Source organism: Alosa sapidissima, chromosome 20 (genome assembly GCF_018492685.1).
Source record: "Alosa sapidissima isolate fAloSap1 chromosome 20, fAloSap1.pri, whole genome shotgun sequence".
Classification (NCBI taxonomy): domain Eukaryota; kingdom Metazoa; phylum Chordata; class Actinopteri; order Clupeiformes; family Clupeidae; genus Alosa; species Alosa sapidissima.
In genome coordinates, this window is record NC_055976.1 from 25,197,894 (window position 1) to 25,211,478 (window position 13,585).

General features: G+C 44.0%; 1 protein-coding gene across 2 annotated transcripts in view; it reads left to right on the top strand.

The window, feature by feature from the left end:
• The first annotated feature begins 898 nt into the window (after positions 1-898).
• tspan17 (tetraspanin 17) overlaps positions 899-13,585 on the top strand; it is a 37,171-nt gene continuing 24,484 nt past the window's right edge. For both annotated transcript variants that reach the window (XR_006025741.1, XM_042074543.1), the window contains exons 1-3: positions 899-1,493; positions 9,412-9,462; positions 11,316-11,462. Coding sequence is in view for 1 of the 2 variants with exons in the window: in XM_042074543.1 (XP_041930477.1) it covers positions 1,404-1,493; positions 9,412-9,462; positions 11,316-11,462 (288 nt within the window). In the remaining variant the exon portion in view is untranslated. The remainder of the gene's footprint in view (positions 1,494-9,411; positions 9,463-11,315; positions 11,463-13,585) is intronic.

Consider the following 13,585-nt stretch of genomic DNA (forward strand, 5'->3'; position numbering starts at 1 on the left):
ACATTTATCAGCTAGCTGGCTAACAAATAAGCCAAGCTAAGCAGTAGTAGGAATGGTTCTTCATGACCTAAGTGAAGTGAAATGTGGGTAGGAGCAAATAGACACAATTTGTTTGTTTTATGGGTGGAAAGGGGCATCATCTGTAGATATTATTTCTTAAAATGATAAAACTCAACTTTATAATTTCAAGCAAATTATTTTCCGGACCCCCTGGCTATGGGTCGCGGACCCCACTTTGAGAACCACTGCATTAGAAAGCAATAACCATTATTGTTAGGTTATAGATTCTAATGAGGATTTCAGTTTTAAAAAAAATATATTATTATTGACTGGAAAGACTGCTTCTATCATAGATCTTAACACATAAGCCTAGCTATTTTTGTTTTGTGTTTTCACCTAGACTATTTAGAAGGTTTGCATAGCAGAAGTTTTTGAATCATTGATTCATCTATGACCTTGCCTAGACTAGGCCTACCATCTGTAGGTCTTTCAAGATAACTTTGAGCGGTCAGTTTGCATGTAGGATAGGCCTACAGTATGCTTGCAAAAAGTATTAGTATTAGTAGTTCAAAAGTAGGCTACCCTACCATATATTTATTTCATATGAAAACATAGGCTGTGTTGTCACACTAGAATAACCTTTTATAATGGTTCAGAATTTCGTTTAGCCAAATGCAACTCTTTACATAAAGAGAAAAAAAACAAATTAATAAACAAAACAACAACAAAAAAGAGAATTATAGGCTATTCTTTTTCAACTAGGCCTAACCAAAGTCCTTATTAAATATCTGGCCTAACTTCATGAAACAGCTTTGAAGTGACTTGATCTGGGTACCACTAGAGGTCCCTGTAACAAAATGAAGCTGTAGCTTTCCTTCTACGACAACACTGCTGGTTCAGATGGTTGTTTGAGAACATCCACAACAAGGTTGAAATATCAAACAAGCAAATGCCTCCTCCATCTGGAACAATTGTCGGTTCATCTATGAAAATACGCGTTCCTTCAACGAGGAAATTCTTGTGCTAGCTAGCAGATTTCTGCACTAGCAACTCGGAAATTTAGAAAATTCCTGAAACGATAGCTAGATGATGAATCTTTTCTATGTCTAAAATCTCAGGGCTGCTTGTTGTTAGCTGGCTAGCTAGCTAGCTAACGTTAGCTAACAAGATAACTGGGTATGTATTTTTGACTGGGCTAGCTACTAGCTGGCTGGCTAGCTAGCTAGCTGTTAAATTTCCTAACATGTGTTTGTCTCAAAATTTAACCAGTTATCGCTAACTAATCAGAACTATTAAGCTGCCTTACTACGGCTAATCTCGATACATATTGTTTTGCAAATCCGTAACAAACCAAACAGTTTCATCCGAGCTAGCTAGCCAGCTAGCCTCAATACAACAGAAGAATGAGCAGAAAACAACATCATCATTTGAAAGGAGCCGAAGTAAGCTGCTGTGTAAAATATTTTTTATTCGGATTCAACATTATATTTTGGGTAAGTACCAGTTCCCCACTTGGTCTTCTAGCAAGTGTAGCAATGTTGTTTTTTGCCTGAAATGTTTACTAGAAAGTCCATAGCTGTCTTTTTGTTGGGTTGTAACGTTAGCGTTAACGTTAGACATAAAAAACATCAGCTGGCTAAGCTAGCTATATGACCGTAACCTATGTTGTTAACTCTTATCACATCATCTTATAATTAATGTATAACCTCACAACAACAATGCAACTTCAAGTCATACTGTCTGTAACAGTTGCTCAAATTGGTAGCCGAAGATAAGCTACTTATCGCGAGGTAATGAAGTAACGTTAAGCAAGCTAAAAATGTTAACGTTAATAGGGTCCCTGCTTGCCAGACTTGAGAGTGAATGCGTTTTAACGTGTCTGAACAATAATTTGGCTGGTGGTTTGATTTCCTAATGGTCACGTGTCAGGGTATTTAACTATATAATATGCTTTCCACAGTATTGTTATTGTGGCTGGGTGACAAAACGGGTCTTCAGTAAATTGTTAGTGGAGCGCCAAATGGTAATTGTGAAACGTGGATTCCAAGTCTCAAGTGTCACATCCACTGCACTGTTTCACCAAATTGGCCTGAAACATAATTTTCCCTAAAGCTAATTGACACGTGCACGTCATCCATATCTGTCTTTACCCAACATTATTACACTCTGTATATTATGAAGAGTGTTGGTAGGTTACTGGACAGTTTGTTAATATGGCACTTTGGTTATTGTGGCTTAAGAGTGAATGTTTGGGATGACATGTTTAGTGGAAGCTTTGGGTGCCTATGAGTAGGCCAGGTCTACACCCTGGTTATGAAATCATTGGTTATTGGAACGCTTTGGTATGATTCTATGATAAACTGGTAAATCAGCTCACTGTTGTAGCACCTTACTCTCACCCACGGGTGGTTGCCTAGTTATGGTGGTCTTCTACTGAGTATCAGTATCAAGTTAGTAAGTGTTGCTATTGAACTGAAACCTATCAGGGTGGGAAATGACATATTGTTGGCTAATCATGCACACTGCATGACTCAATACCATCAACACACACACTATCTCTCTTTCACTCGCTCTCTCTCTCCCACACACACACACACACACACACACACACTCCTCTGCTGGGAAGAGCTATGTTTTGTAAATGATGGAGTGTGTGCTGTATCTGGGAGTCCCTCCCTCCGATAATGAGGACTCTCAGTGTCATAAATTCCAGTCCAAGTGCAGTTTTGTTTCTCCAGCGATGAGCAATGAAAGCCATGTCTGTTGTTGTAAAGGGTGTTGGAGGAAGAGGTGTGTGTGTGTGTGTGGGGGGGGGTTGTCCCTGAAAGCTGGCTGCCTCCCTCCACACAAACGCACAGAGAAACACACACACACTCTCACAACCACATCCACCATCACTCTGCCATCACGGCCCCCACCCCAGCCTTAATGGTGGGTGAGACCCTCCCACCCTCCAAATGTTAACCTTGCATAATGAACCTCTGTGTGAATGGGACTGTCAGCAGCCGTCCAGGCCCTGCTCTGAAACCCACCCATAGCATTGTTCTCTGGGGGGGCAGCCTGTAGGTCTGTGGCGCGTCTGGCCTGTGTGAGCCTGAACCGGGGCAGCCGTGGCCTCCTGGTTAGCGCTTCGGACTTGTAACTGGACGGTTGCCGGTTCGAACCCCGACCGGTGGGCCACGGCTGAAGTGCCCTTGAGCAAGGCACCTTACCCCCCACTGCTCCCCGAGCGCCGCTGTTGCAGGCAGCTCACTGCGTCGGGATTAGTGTGTGCTTCACCTCACTGTGTGTTCACTGTGTGCAGTGTGTTTCACTAATTCATGGATTGGGATAAATGCAGAGACCAAATTTCCCTCACGGGATCAAAAGAGTATATATACTTATACTTACTTATACTTATACCTGAGAATAGGGGCATCACCACCTTGAAATAACCTCTCAAGGTGCTTTAATGGAAAGGAAGCCAAGAATGGTTGTGTGTGTGTGTGTGTGTGTGTGTGTGTGTGTGTGTGTGTGTGTGTGTGTGTGTGTGTGGACCTTATATGGGGTAAAAAAAAAAATGTTGGAAATGTTCAACTCTCACCCCCTAAATGTGTTAGGATATCAATAAAAACACACTGTGCAAAATGTTTAATTGTTCCTACAATATCTAGAGGTAGCTCAAGGCCTTTGAATATTTCCGGAATCGCTCATTTTTGCACCATTTTTGTACCATTTAAGAACACACAACAAAATAAAATGCAATATTGTTTGTTGGTCAGACTATATAATAAGGAGAATAGCAATAATATATAATGTCAATTAAATCAATAGCCCAATGAAAATGAGGGGGGGGGGGGGCAATAAATAATAATGTCCATTCAATCAATAATATAAAAACTATAACATGGTAAGACTACATTAAAAAGAATATCAATAGTAAACAGCAATGTCAAATTAATCAACAGCCTAATGGAAATAAAACAATATTTTATAAACCATAACGCATAAGAAGCGCTTAATGAACTATGTGTATGTTGAACAGATATGCCTTTAGACCCTTCTTACTGTAAATGACCCAAAACTATCACAGGAACGGAGAGCACTGGGTAACTCATTCCACCAATATGGAACCACTGAGGAAAAGAGTTTTCAGTGTTCAAGGCTAAAGGCGAAAGTGAGAGATTTAAATTGTATCATCATATTGTACAGTTGTACACCCAGAATGTCCTTTTTCTCTTTGGGCCAGAAGAAAGTCTCTATCTTCTGGATTCTTGAGATGAATGAGTGCATCTTGATGTGCGATATCAAACAGGTCTCCCAACTGGTCTACGGAGGCCTCTACATTGCACTGCTGAGTCTCAGAAGTTCTCTTGGCATTTTTCTTCAGCTTCTGCCATTTGTCTCAAAGTGTTTCCAGTTTTATGGCATGATGTTGGGGACGAATGGGAATCCTAGCCTTGTCCTAGAACCAAGACTTCTTTGATCACCACTGTTGCACTTTCATGTTTCAAGTTTTTTTTTCAATGTTTTATGATGATATTACAACAAACATAAAACCTGCTTCTTGGAGGGTAACTTTGTTCCAGTTATTTCAGTCTCTTCTGATCCAAGTAACCATATAGCGGATTTGCTTCGTGTTGCTTCAGCCATTGTCTCAGTGTATATTGTCTATTGTGCTTCATTCACATTGATGCTTTGAAAGACATACCACAACTAAAACAGGACTTGCTATGAATTGGTCACAACAGCATATTATTGGGAAATACCGGAATCAGCAGATAAGATCAGCAAATCAGCATTGCAAATTTGCATGGACAATATGGAATTCCAATTTTAATGTGGTCACCAATAATCAATACACATTGTTATTGCCTGCATGGTCAAATAAGTCCATTGCTGCCATAAGCATATATTATTAAACAATTATACATGCTAGCACAATGTATCACATAATATGCGAAAAATCCTGAATATGCACACTGCGCAGTATGTGTTAAACTTCAAAGGTCTTGAGCAACCTCTAAATATTGATTAATATTGATAACATTTTGCCCAATTATTTTTTTTATTTATTCGAACATATTGGTGGGGTGAGAGCATGAACTTTCAAAAGTTGAAAAATAAGGACCACCCTAGTGTGTGTGTGTGTGTGTGTGTGTGTGTGTCCATATGTGAGCGCTTTTCACAAATTGCTAGGCTTCGCACGGGGTTCGTTTGTCACTTCCTCAAACTTGACATGGAGCCACTGTATTATTTTCAACCCCTTTGTCTGACAGGTGTCTCAAACCATGGTGTCTCTCTCTTTCCCTCTCCCTCTCTCTCTCTCCTTCTTTCTCTCTCTCTCTCCTTCTCCCTCTCTCTCTATTCCTCTCTCTTCCTCCCCTGTCTCTCTCTCTCTTTCTCTCTCCTCTCTTTCTCCCTCTCTCTTTCCTTCTCTCTTTCTCTCTCTATTCCTCTTTCCCTCCCTCTATCTCTCTCACTCTTCTCTCTCTCTCTCCCTCTCTCTCCCTCCCTCTCTCTATCTCTCTCTCCCCCCTCTCCCTCTCTCTCTCTTCCGTCTTCCCTGTCTGTTGTATTTCAGGCGCCCCGTTGGGGAGCGTGCCCCTCGTCAGCACGTACCTGTCGTCCCTCTCTGCCCTCGCTCCCCTGGGCAGCGCTGAAAATACCCAGCGCAGCTCCCCGTAATTACAGTGCCCCTGTTGGCCCAGCTGCCCATTTTAAGACCCACTCGTCTGGCGTCCTAGGGAGTGGTTGAAAAATGCTAGCCCTCGGTCGGCAGCGCAGCGCGGCCTTGTCGACACCCCCGACCGCCCTCCCTGCCCGCCTACACCCTCAATTGTCTCCCCCTTGGCAGCTGAATGAAGTGTCTCTTTGCCCTGCGGCTCCACCAACCCCACCCCACCCGCCACCCCCTTTTCCCAAAGTCATATTCAAATAAGACATCAGGGTGAAGGAATGGCGTGTGTGCAAGGGAGAGATGGCCTTCCCACAGTTCTGTCTGAAGGGAGAGAATGAAGCCCCCTCCTGCCCCCTCTCGTCCCCTCCTGCCTTCCCCTTTTGCCCTGCCCCTCCTCCCAAGGCATCTCTTTTCATCAGCGCTGGGCCCTTTGTGCTGTCTGCCTGGGTGACGGGTTTGTCACACGGCACTTCTCTCGCAGGAAACAAAGGACAGCAGGGATTGTTTTGTGGTTGTGTTCCCTTTTGTGTGTGTGTGTGTGTGTGTGTGTGTGTCTGTGTCTGTCTACTCATGGTAGAGAGTGGGTGGACTGTGACCATTTTGTGTTGGTTCATGCATATTCTGTGTAAACTATTTGGTGTGTATAATGGTATTTATGTTTGTATAATGTGCTTAATCTCCATATACTTGCTGTTTAAGCAAAAAAGTGTTATTGCACACACACAAGTGTGTTGTGTTAGCTTGGGTGTTTTCCTTTGTGTGCTGTGTTAGGCAGTGGATGTGTTTTTCTGTTGGAGAGAGTGAGCATATCTGTATTTTCCATCCTGTCTGGGTCCGGGTCCATCTAGCAGATGGGAACCACATGCACACGCGTTGCCGTGGCGTTGCCGTGCTCCCTCTTCCCATCCTGCTCTGCACCATGGCACCGTACGCACGTTTCCATCCCTTTCCCAGCAAGCCCCCTGCCCTTCCGTTTGACTCATTCCACAGAGCAAACACATACGCACACAAACTCTCTCTCTCTCTCTCACACACACACACACACACACACACACACACACACACACACACACACACACACACACAGACAGTCACTCACACATAAGAGAGGAGAGAGAGAGAAAACAAATGAGTCAGACAGGAACACACTGAGTCACTTTCACAGGTTCTATAAATTATTGATGAGCGCAAACGTGCTGATATTGAGCTGCTGGCCAGAGATCAATGGCAGCTGTGGTTTCATCTTTTTGTTTCTGTTTTTTTCCCCTTCTGCCTTTTGCTCCCTATCTTTTTTCCCATTAACAATTAGCACCATGATTGCTCCTCAATCGCCACTCTGCAGCAAGGCAATGGTGTAGAGCAGGAGGAGGTCTATCTGGCTCCGGCTCGTGTAATATCCCATAACAACAGACAGATTCTGTTAGAATTAGGATAGGGTAGAATTGAGGTGTGTTGATTACGCTGAAAATTTCTTCCCCCACCCTGAGAGTTAGAACCTCAACTAATCGCTAACAGTAGGCAAATGGCTAATTTACGCAGGCAAGGGAACGGTTTATATGACTTCAGATGGCGTTGTTATTGCTGAGGGAAGAACTTCTCACTTGGCAAGCCTTGTTGCATTGCCAATTTGTCCCCCTCATATATTACTTTATTTCCTGTACCTTATGGCCAGTTGCTAGGTAGCCAGGCTCACCTGTCACTGACCCTAGGTGACAAGGCCGCACCAATCCCGCCCAATCCCCCGGACAGAATAATGGGATCAGGTATTGACACGGCCACTCGTGTGTCTCTGAGTGACGTCCCCTAATCACCTCATACACGTGTGGACCAGACGTGGCATCCCACGAGCATCCCAGCCACGTCACACACTCACACACAGAGAGAGAGAGAGAGACGCAAAAACAGGAGGCATGACTGCGTACTGTATGTTTTGTTCTAAAAACAAAAATGTTGATGCAGCATTCAGGTATTTCATTAAGCAAGTCAGAGAGGCAAGAGGCACAGTATTACCAGTCAACAGTGTGCCTTTATGGTGATATGATGAGGAGGTGGGAGAAAAGGAGATAGGAGGATATATATATATATATATATATATATATATATATATATAGGAATGTGGAGCGAGAGAAAGTAGAGGAGGAAATAAAAAGAGATACTATAGGCAGCGACAGAGACCGTGAATAAGGTGTGAGAATAAGGTGTGAGAATAAGGTGTGGAGATTTAAGGAATGAGAGAGAGCGAGAGCAGTCAGATTATTGTGAATGAGAATGAGCACAGGATGGAATGAAGGGATAGAGGGGCAGCAAGAGAGAGAGAGAGAGTGAAGCGATGAGAGAAAGAGAGAGAGAGGCAACACTGAAGGAATGAACGCTCTCCCCAGCGGCGTGTCTCTTAATCCCCACCGGATTAGGCTGAGCCAGGGGCTAATGGGATTACGGGCTCTAGCCAACCCCTGATACCTGACCTCTGTGTACGGCTCGAGCCGTCCTCACGTTCCCCTCCGTGCCACGTCTGTCCTCCCTGTGCCTGCCCCATCATCACCCCCCCCCCCCAACACCAGCCCAGATCACCGTCCCAAATGAGATGATGAGAGTCACAGGACAGTGCACAATAGGTAGGCTAACCCACGGGAGAAGAATACAGGCGCTGATTCAATCATAGACTGACGACAATTGCCCCAGAAGGTTATGTTGTGGTGAGAGAGGGAGGGAGGGAGAGAGGGAGAGAGTGAGAGAGAGAGTGAGAGAGTGAGTGAGAGAGTGAGTGAGAGAGTGAGTGAGAGAGTGCGTGAGTGAGAGAGAGAGAGAGAGAGAGAGAGAGAGTGTGAGAGGATGGAAGGGAGGGAAGGAGGGATGGATGGTTGGATGGATGGATGGAGTCCCCTTCTCCTTTTTTCCTGTTGTCTGAAAATACATCTGTAGTTGCTTCATCAGTATGCTGTCTTGCCAGTTGTAATGTTGTTGCAAGCACCTCTGTAAGGTCACAATGTTCTCACCAGTGGTTTCATCAACTAGGCATAGTCAAAACTAGTCGACTATTAAAATCACTTGTCTGTCCTGTTGGCAGCAGTCAACCAGTCATGGTCAAAATTGCTATTGGTGGAGTACCTCACAGAAAATGAGAGGTGTTCCACAGTGACATGAAAGTTGTGTACAGCTGCACTGAAGTGCAATAAGAACATGTCTGCTATGCATAACCATCTAACACCATGTCCTAACAGGATCCCAGCTGGTGACTGTCAATGTTATCGGTCTACACTGAATCCGTTAAGTTAAATATGCCCTTCTACTGCGGCATATTTCTCATTCAAAATAGCTGGGCAACGTGAGCGACAGAAAGAAAATAGAAACAGGGTGTCCGACAAAAGCTCTCTAAAAATGTTGCGTTGCATCGTGCTGCTCGCGTCGCTTGCAGTCAGGACACTCCAATTTAACACATTGTGCTGCTCGCATCGCATCGCATCCACTTAGGACTTGGTGTAAGGATGAAACACCTGCTGCCAACAGGTAGCACCTATCTGCCAATGTTAGCACCAGCGCTGTACTGGTACATAACGACTCATCGACAACTATTATGAAAAGCTTGTCAGCTAGTAAAAAGCAGGAGTCGTGATACCTGTAGTTATGCATTGTCATTCTTCTGCATGCTAATGAGATTTTCTTTTCTCTCTCTCTTTCTGTGTGTTTGTGTGTGTGTTTGTTTGTGTGTTTGTGTGTGTGTGTGTGTGTGTGTGTGTGTGTGTGTTTTGCAGTTGCTTGGAGCTGCCTTCCTGGGCATTGGACTTTGGGCATGGGCTGAGAAGGTGAGTGTCACGAACAAACTGCTTACATACCTCAGATTCCCTGTGGTCTTATTTATGAGACGTTTCCTAAGCAACGCAGAGTCAATTGCCTGGCCCAAGGCCTGTTTCTTTCTCTCTCTCTCTCTCTCTCTCTCTCTTTCTTTGTTTCTCTCTGTCGCCACTTTCACTAGAGCCATAACAGGCAGTCGGCTCTAGCGTGCTCATATCTTGAAACAAGTCTTAATCGTAGACTGTATCAAAATAAATCCTGTCATAATAAGTTGTTCTGTGCTCTTTTTCAATGACACAAAGGTGCATGTCAGAACCTCAGTAGGATGTAAGAGAGAGACTGAGAAGAAAAAACCCAAAACCAAAACGAGCCTTTGAACTGTTTGGACAGCGAGAGCCTAAATGACGAAGTGGATCTCACATGCTTGTGGAGTCTGGGTGTGTGCTTCCCAGTTAAAACCCATATGCGCACAAATGAGAAACCACAAGGCTTTCATTACACTGTAAGACAGACAAACAGCCACGCAGCCACTAGTGTGCGTTCAGGAAACAGGGTCGAAAGCACTCGTTAGCAACAGAATTCACTCCCATGCCTGAGGTGCGTTCAAATTTGGCAAACAGTGACGAACGTTTGTGGTGAACATGTTTTCTTTGAACAGTTAAATTTGAACGATTTGGTGTTAACATTCCATTGTAACGGTAATTGCATCAGTGTTTCCCACAGAATTGAATTCCATTTGTGGTGGTTGGTTTGCAAAATTAACTTGAATACAACAGTTTTTAACAAATTAGCACAGCGTGGTTATGATGCTAACCAGATTTAAGCACAATTTAGTACAACCTGGAAAATAGTGTGGTGGTCAATGTTGATATTGTGGTGGGCCGCCACAAATAAGTCAATGTATGGGAAACACTGTGCATTGTTATCTTCATCAAGCTCAGGTCCAGTTCCACTCTGTGTTCGCAGAGCACTATCGCCACAGACTGTTTGTGATTGTTTGCAAACCTTCGCCGAAAACTCAAGGCAAATGGAAAACGGTTCAACACAGTTAGCCTAAAATGTTTGCGAATTTGAACGCACCTCTGGTTAGCTGCTACATCTACGAAGCCATCTGCAAGAACAATGTGCCTCTTCAAGATGAGTCACTGATTGTTACACCAAAAGATCAGCTTTCGCACATTGCCTTGCCTTGCAGGCACAAGTGGATCTTATACACCGAGGCAGCAAGTCAATCTACTTGATGTATTAGCTGGAAATTGTGCTAGTTGAGTCCCTTATTGTTCAGCTAGCACAGGAGAGTGTGTAACATATGGTGACGCTCAATATTAATGTCTCTCTTGTGTAGCCTCCTGAATTATCTCGTTAATATAATGTAAATAATTGGTACATTTGATGTAATATTTGATTGCCACATCATGTCATTAATAACTAAGCGCACATGTCTGGGAATTGTCAGTGGCTCGTTGTTTTTTTTCCGCTGGCTTAGTTGTTTATCTTTTTTGTTTTCTTTGTTTGATCCCCAGAGATGTGAACTTGTTTTAACATTTCAAAGCGTACTGTCAAGGAAGGGTGTAAACACTGATAATGTGCAGCTCAGAAAACAAAAAGAGAGGAAGTGTAGAGGGGCGCCCTGGCACGACTCGCTCTTTGATCCTGCATTCCCCCCAGGTAGCCGTCGACGGCTGTGCTCAGCCTGCCTCACCTTGCTTAACCTTCCCGGGCTGTAGCTGCCGAGAGGGCTGGGCCAAGGGGAGCGTGTGGAGGATTGGGATTGTGCCCACTAGAAGTGTTTGCTTTTTTGCTTTTTTGCTTGTTTGTTTGTTTATTTGTTTGTGTTGAGTTTTCTGGTTGTCTGGTCCCACAGGGAGTGCTGTCCAACATCTCGTCCATCACGGACCTGGGCGGCTTCGACCCGGTGTGGCTGTTTATCGTGGTGGGAGCGGTGATGTTCATCCTGGGCTTCGCCGGCTGCATCGGAGCACTGCGGGAAAACACCGTCCTGCTCAAGTTTGTGAGTCTCACTCTGGGCTCGATTCATTGGGCCTTAACATGTTTCCCTTTTTCCTCTCCCCTCTCCTGCCTGCCTTTCTTTCCCTCCATCACACTCGATAAATAGGGCCCACCTTCCATTCTTTCTTTCTTTCTTTCTTTCTTTCTTTCTTTCAGTCTGTATTCACCATGCAGCACTTGAGGCTCTTTGAGATTTCTCAGACTCTCAGACTAAAGCTTGTAGAGCCTTGCGTCTGTAAGGGTGGATTTTATTTTTAGACCGCTTCCTCTCACTAGAGGCTTATTGCAGTGGAATGGCTCTCCCGCTACGTCCTTACTCTGTGTGCTACTGGAGCCACATTGAGAGATAACCTCCATCTTCTTCACTTAATAGCCTCCCCTCTTAATGCCCTCCTAGAGATCCCACTGTCTAGACGCTATTCGCAAAGCTTTGTCTGTGCGCTCTTGTTCCTCTCTCAACTTGAATACAGCAGTCAGGAGAATGGACAGTTGCGATTGTTGTTCAGGCTGTTTGCTCTTTTTCTTTCTTTCTTTCTTTCTTTCTTTCTTTCTTTTTTCTTTCTTTCATTTTATTCATTCTTTCCTTCTTTCTTTCTTTCTTTCCTTCTTTCTTTCCCCCCCCCCTCCTCCCCTAAGTGCTTAGCACATCCAGTGGGGAAAGTGATGAATCTACCCTAATTTCCCCTCAGCCAAATGCGGCTCGGTGGCCTTGAGGAGTAATGACGCCCCCGGCCAGTTTAGCTCTGCACACAGGACTCCCTGCAGTAGCCACGTTGTCCTCCCTCTCAGGCCCCTGTTCAAATTAGCTGGCACAAATGAACCCACCGCAGATTGATTTTAAAACACAGTAAGACCGGTCAACAGACAAACAGAGGGAAAGTTAATTTGTGTGTGTGTGTGTCTGTGTGTGTGCACTGCACGTGATTGCGTACCATGTTCATTTGTGTGTGTGTGTGTTAGGGCTGTCACTTTTGTGACAGCCCTAAGCCAGCAATATTTCTGATGATTTATTGGCGTGAAGTTTTGTGCACAATGACAAACAGGAGTGCAACATTCTCGAAAAATAATAAGCCGAGTGGACTGCCATTACATCAGTGACAAACATTACTGCAGGCTTCACCGTAGCTGTGTCTGTATTTACAATTAGAAATGTCAAACAAATTTCGCCTACGTAGAACTCGATTGCACAGTTTGCGTAGCCTACCGCTTTGTTCTTCTCCATAGTTTGATATACCAAAAATCCGAAGTACTTCCACATCGAACTCCTCAAATTATTAGGGCCTATCACTCGTCTCTCTACATGTCGCAGGGCTCTACAGTGCACCCATTTCACTCGCACATGCGAGTAAAAATGATGCTGTGCGAGTGCAAAAAAAAAGTAGCCTCCCGTAATACTCCCATTTTATTCAAAGGTAGTACGCTACTGACAACTCCAGGCTTCCACACATGCTTGTTTGTTTACACCGAATACAAGCTGAAGTGCAAAACGAAAGTAGGCCTAACGTTTGCCTACTGCCCCCATCAATGCAGATATTTCAAATAAAAACTGAAAGTATAAAACATATACCCTTGATTAGCCTATGTTGGGTTTTGTGGAAGAGAAAATGGACTGTTTTAGTAGTAGTAGTATTAGGCAGTATGCAGTCAGATAGGTCACCATGGGCATATCTGGTTTAGCTATAGATGGATTAACAAATAAATAAATTGGCCTACATTTGGCAGGATACTTGATATACAGGCTAAATGCAAATATGGCAATGTATTATATTATTTTACATTAACAAAATGTAGGAAAATAGAACAGACTGAAAATAAAGTAGGCACTGATCTTTAAAATCCTGTTTCCTGTAGCCTAAATGTTGTCAGTCATTCTTAATATTGGCAATTGGTGCACTGGCATGTTTAACTGTTAGCTGCAGTATAATGTTAGATGTGTAAGTTTAGTACAGAACTGACTGTGCGCCCAAATTTTTGTCTGTGCTCCTAAATTTTTTAACTTGGGCGCACAAGTGCTCCTGAAAAAAAATGTTTGTAGATCCCTGTGTCGCACAGGTTGATCGCGTTGTCCTCCATTTTTTGGCAAAACACGAGCAGCACATCAGCTGATTGAAACGGCTGTTTCCG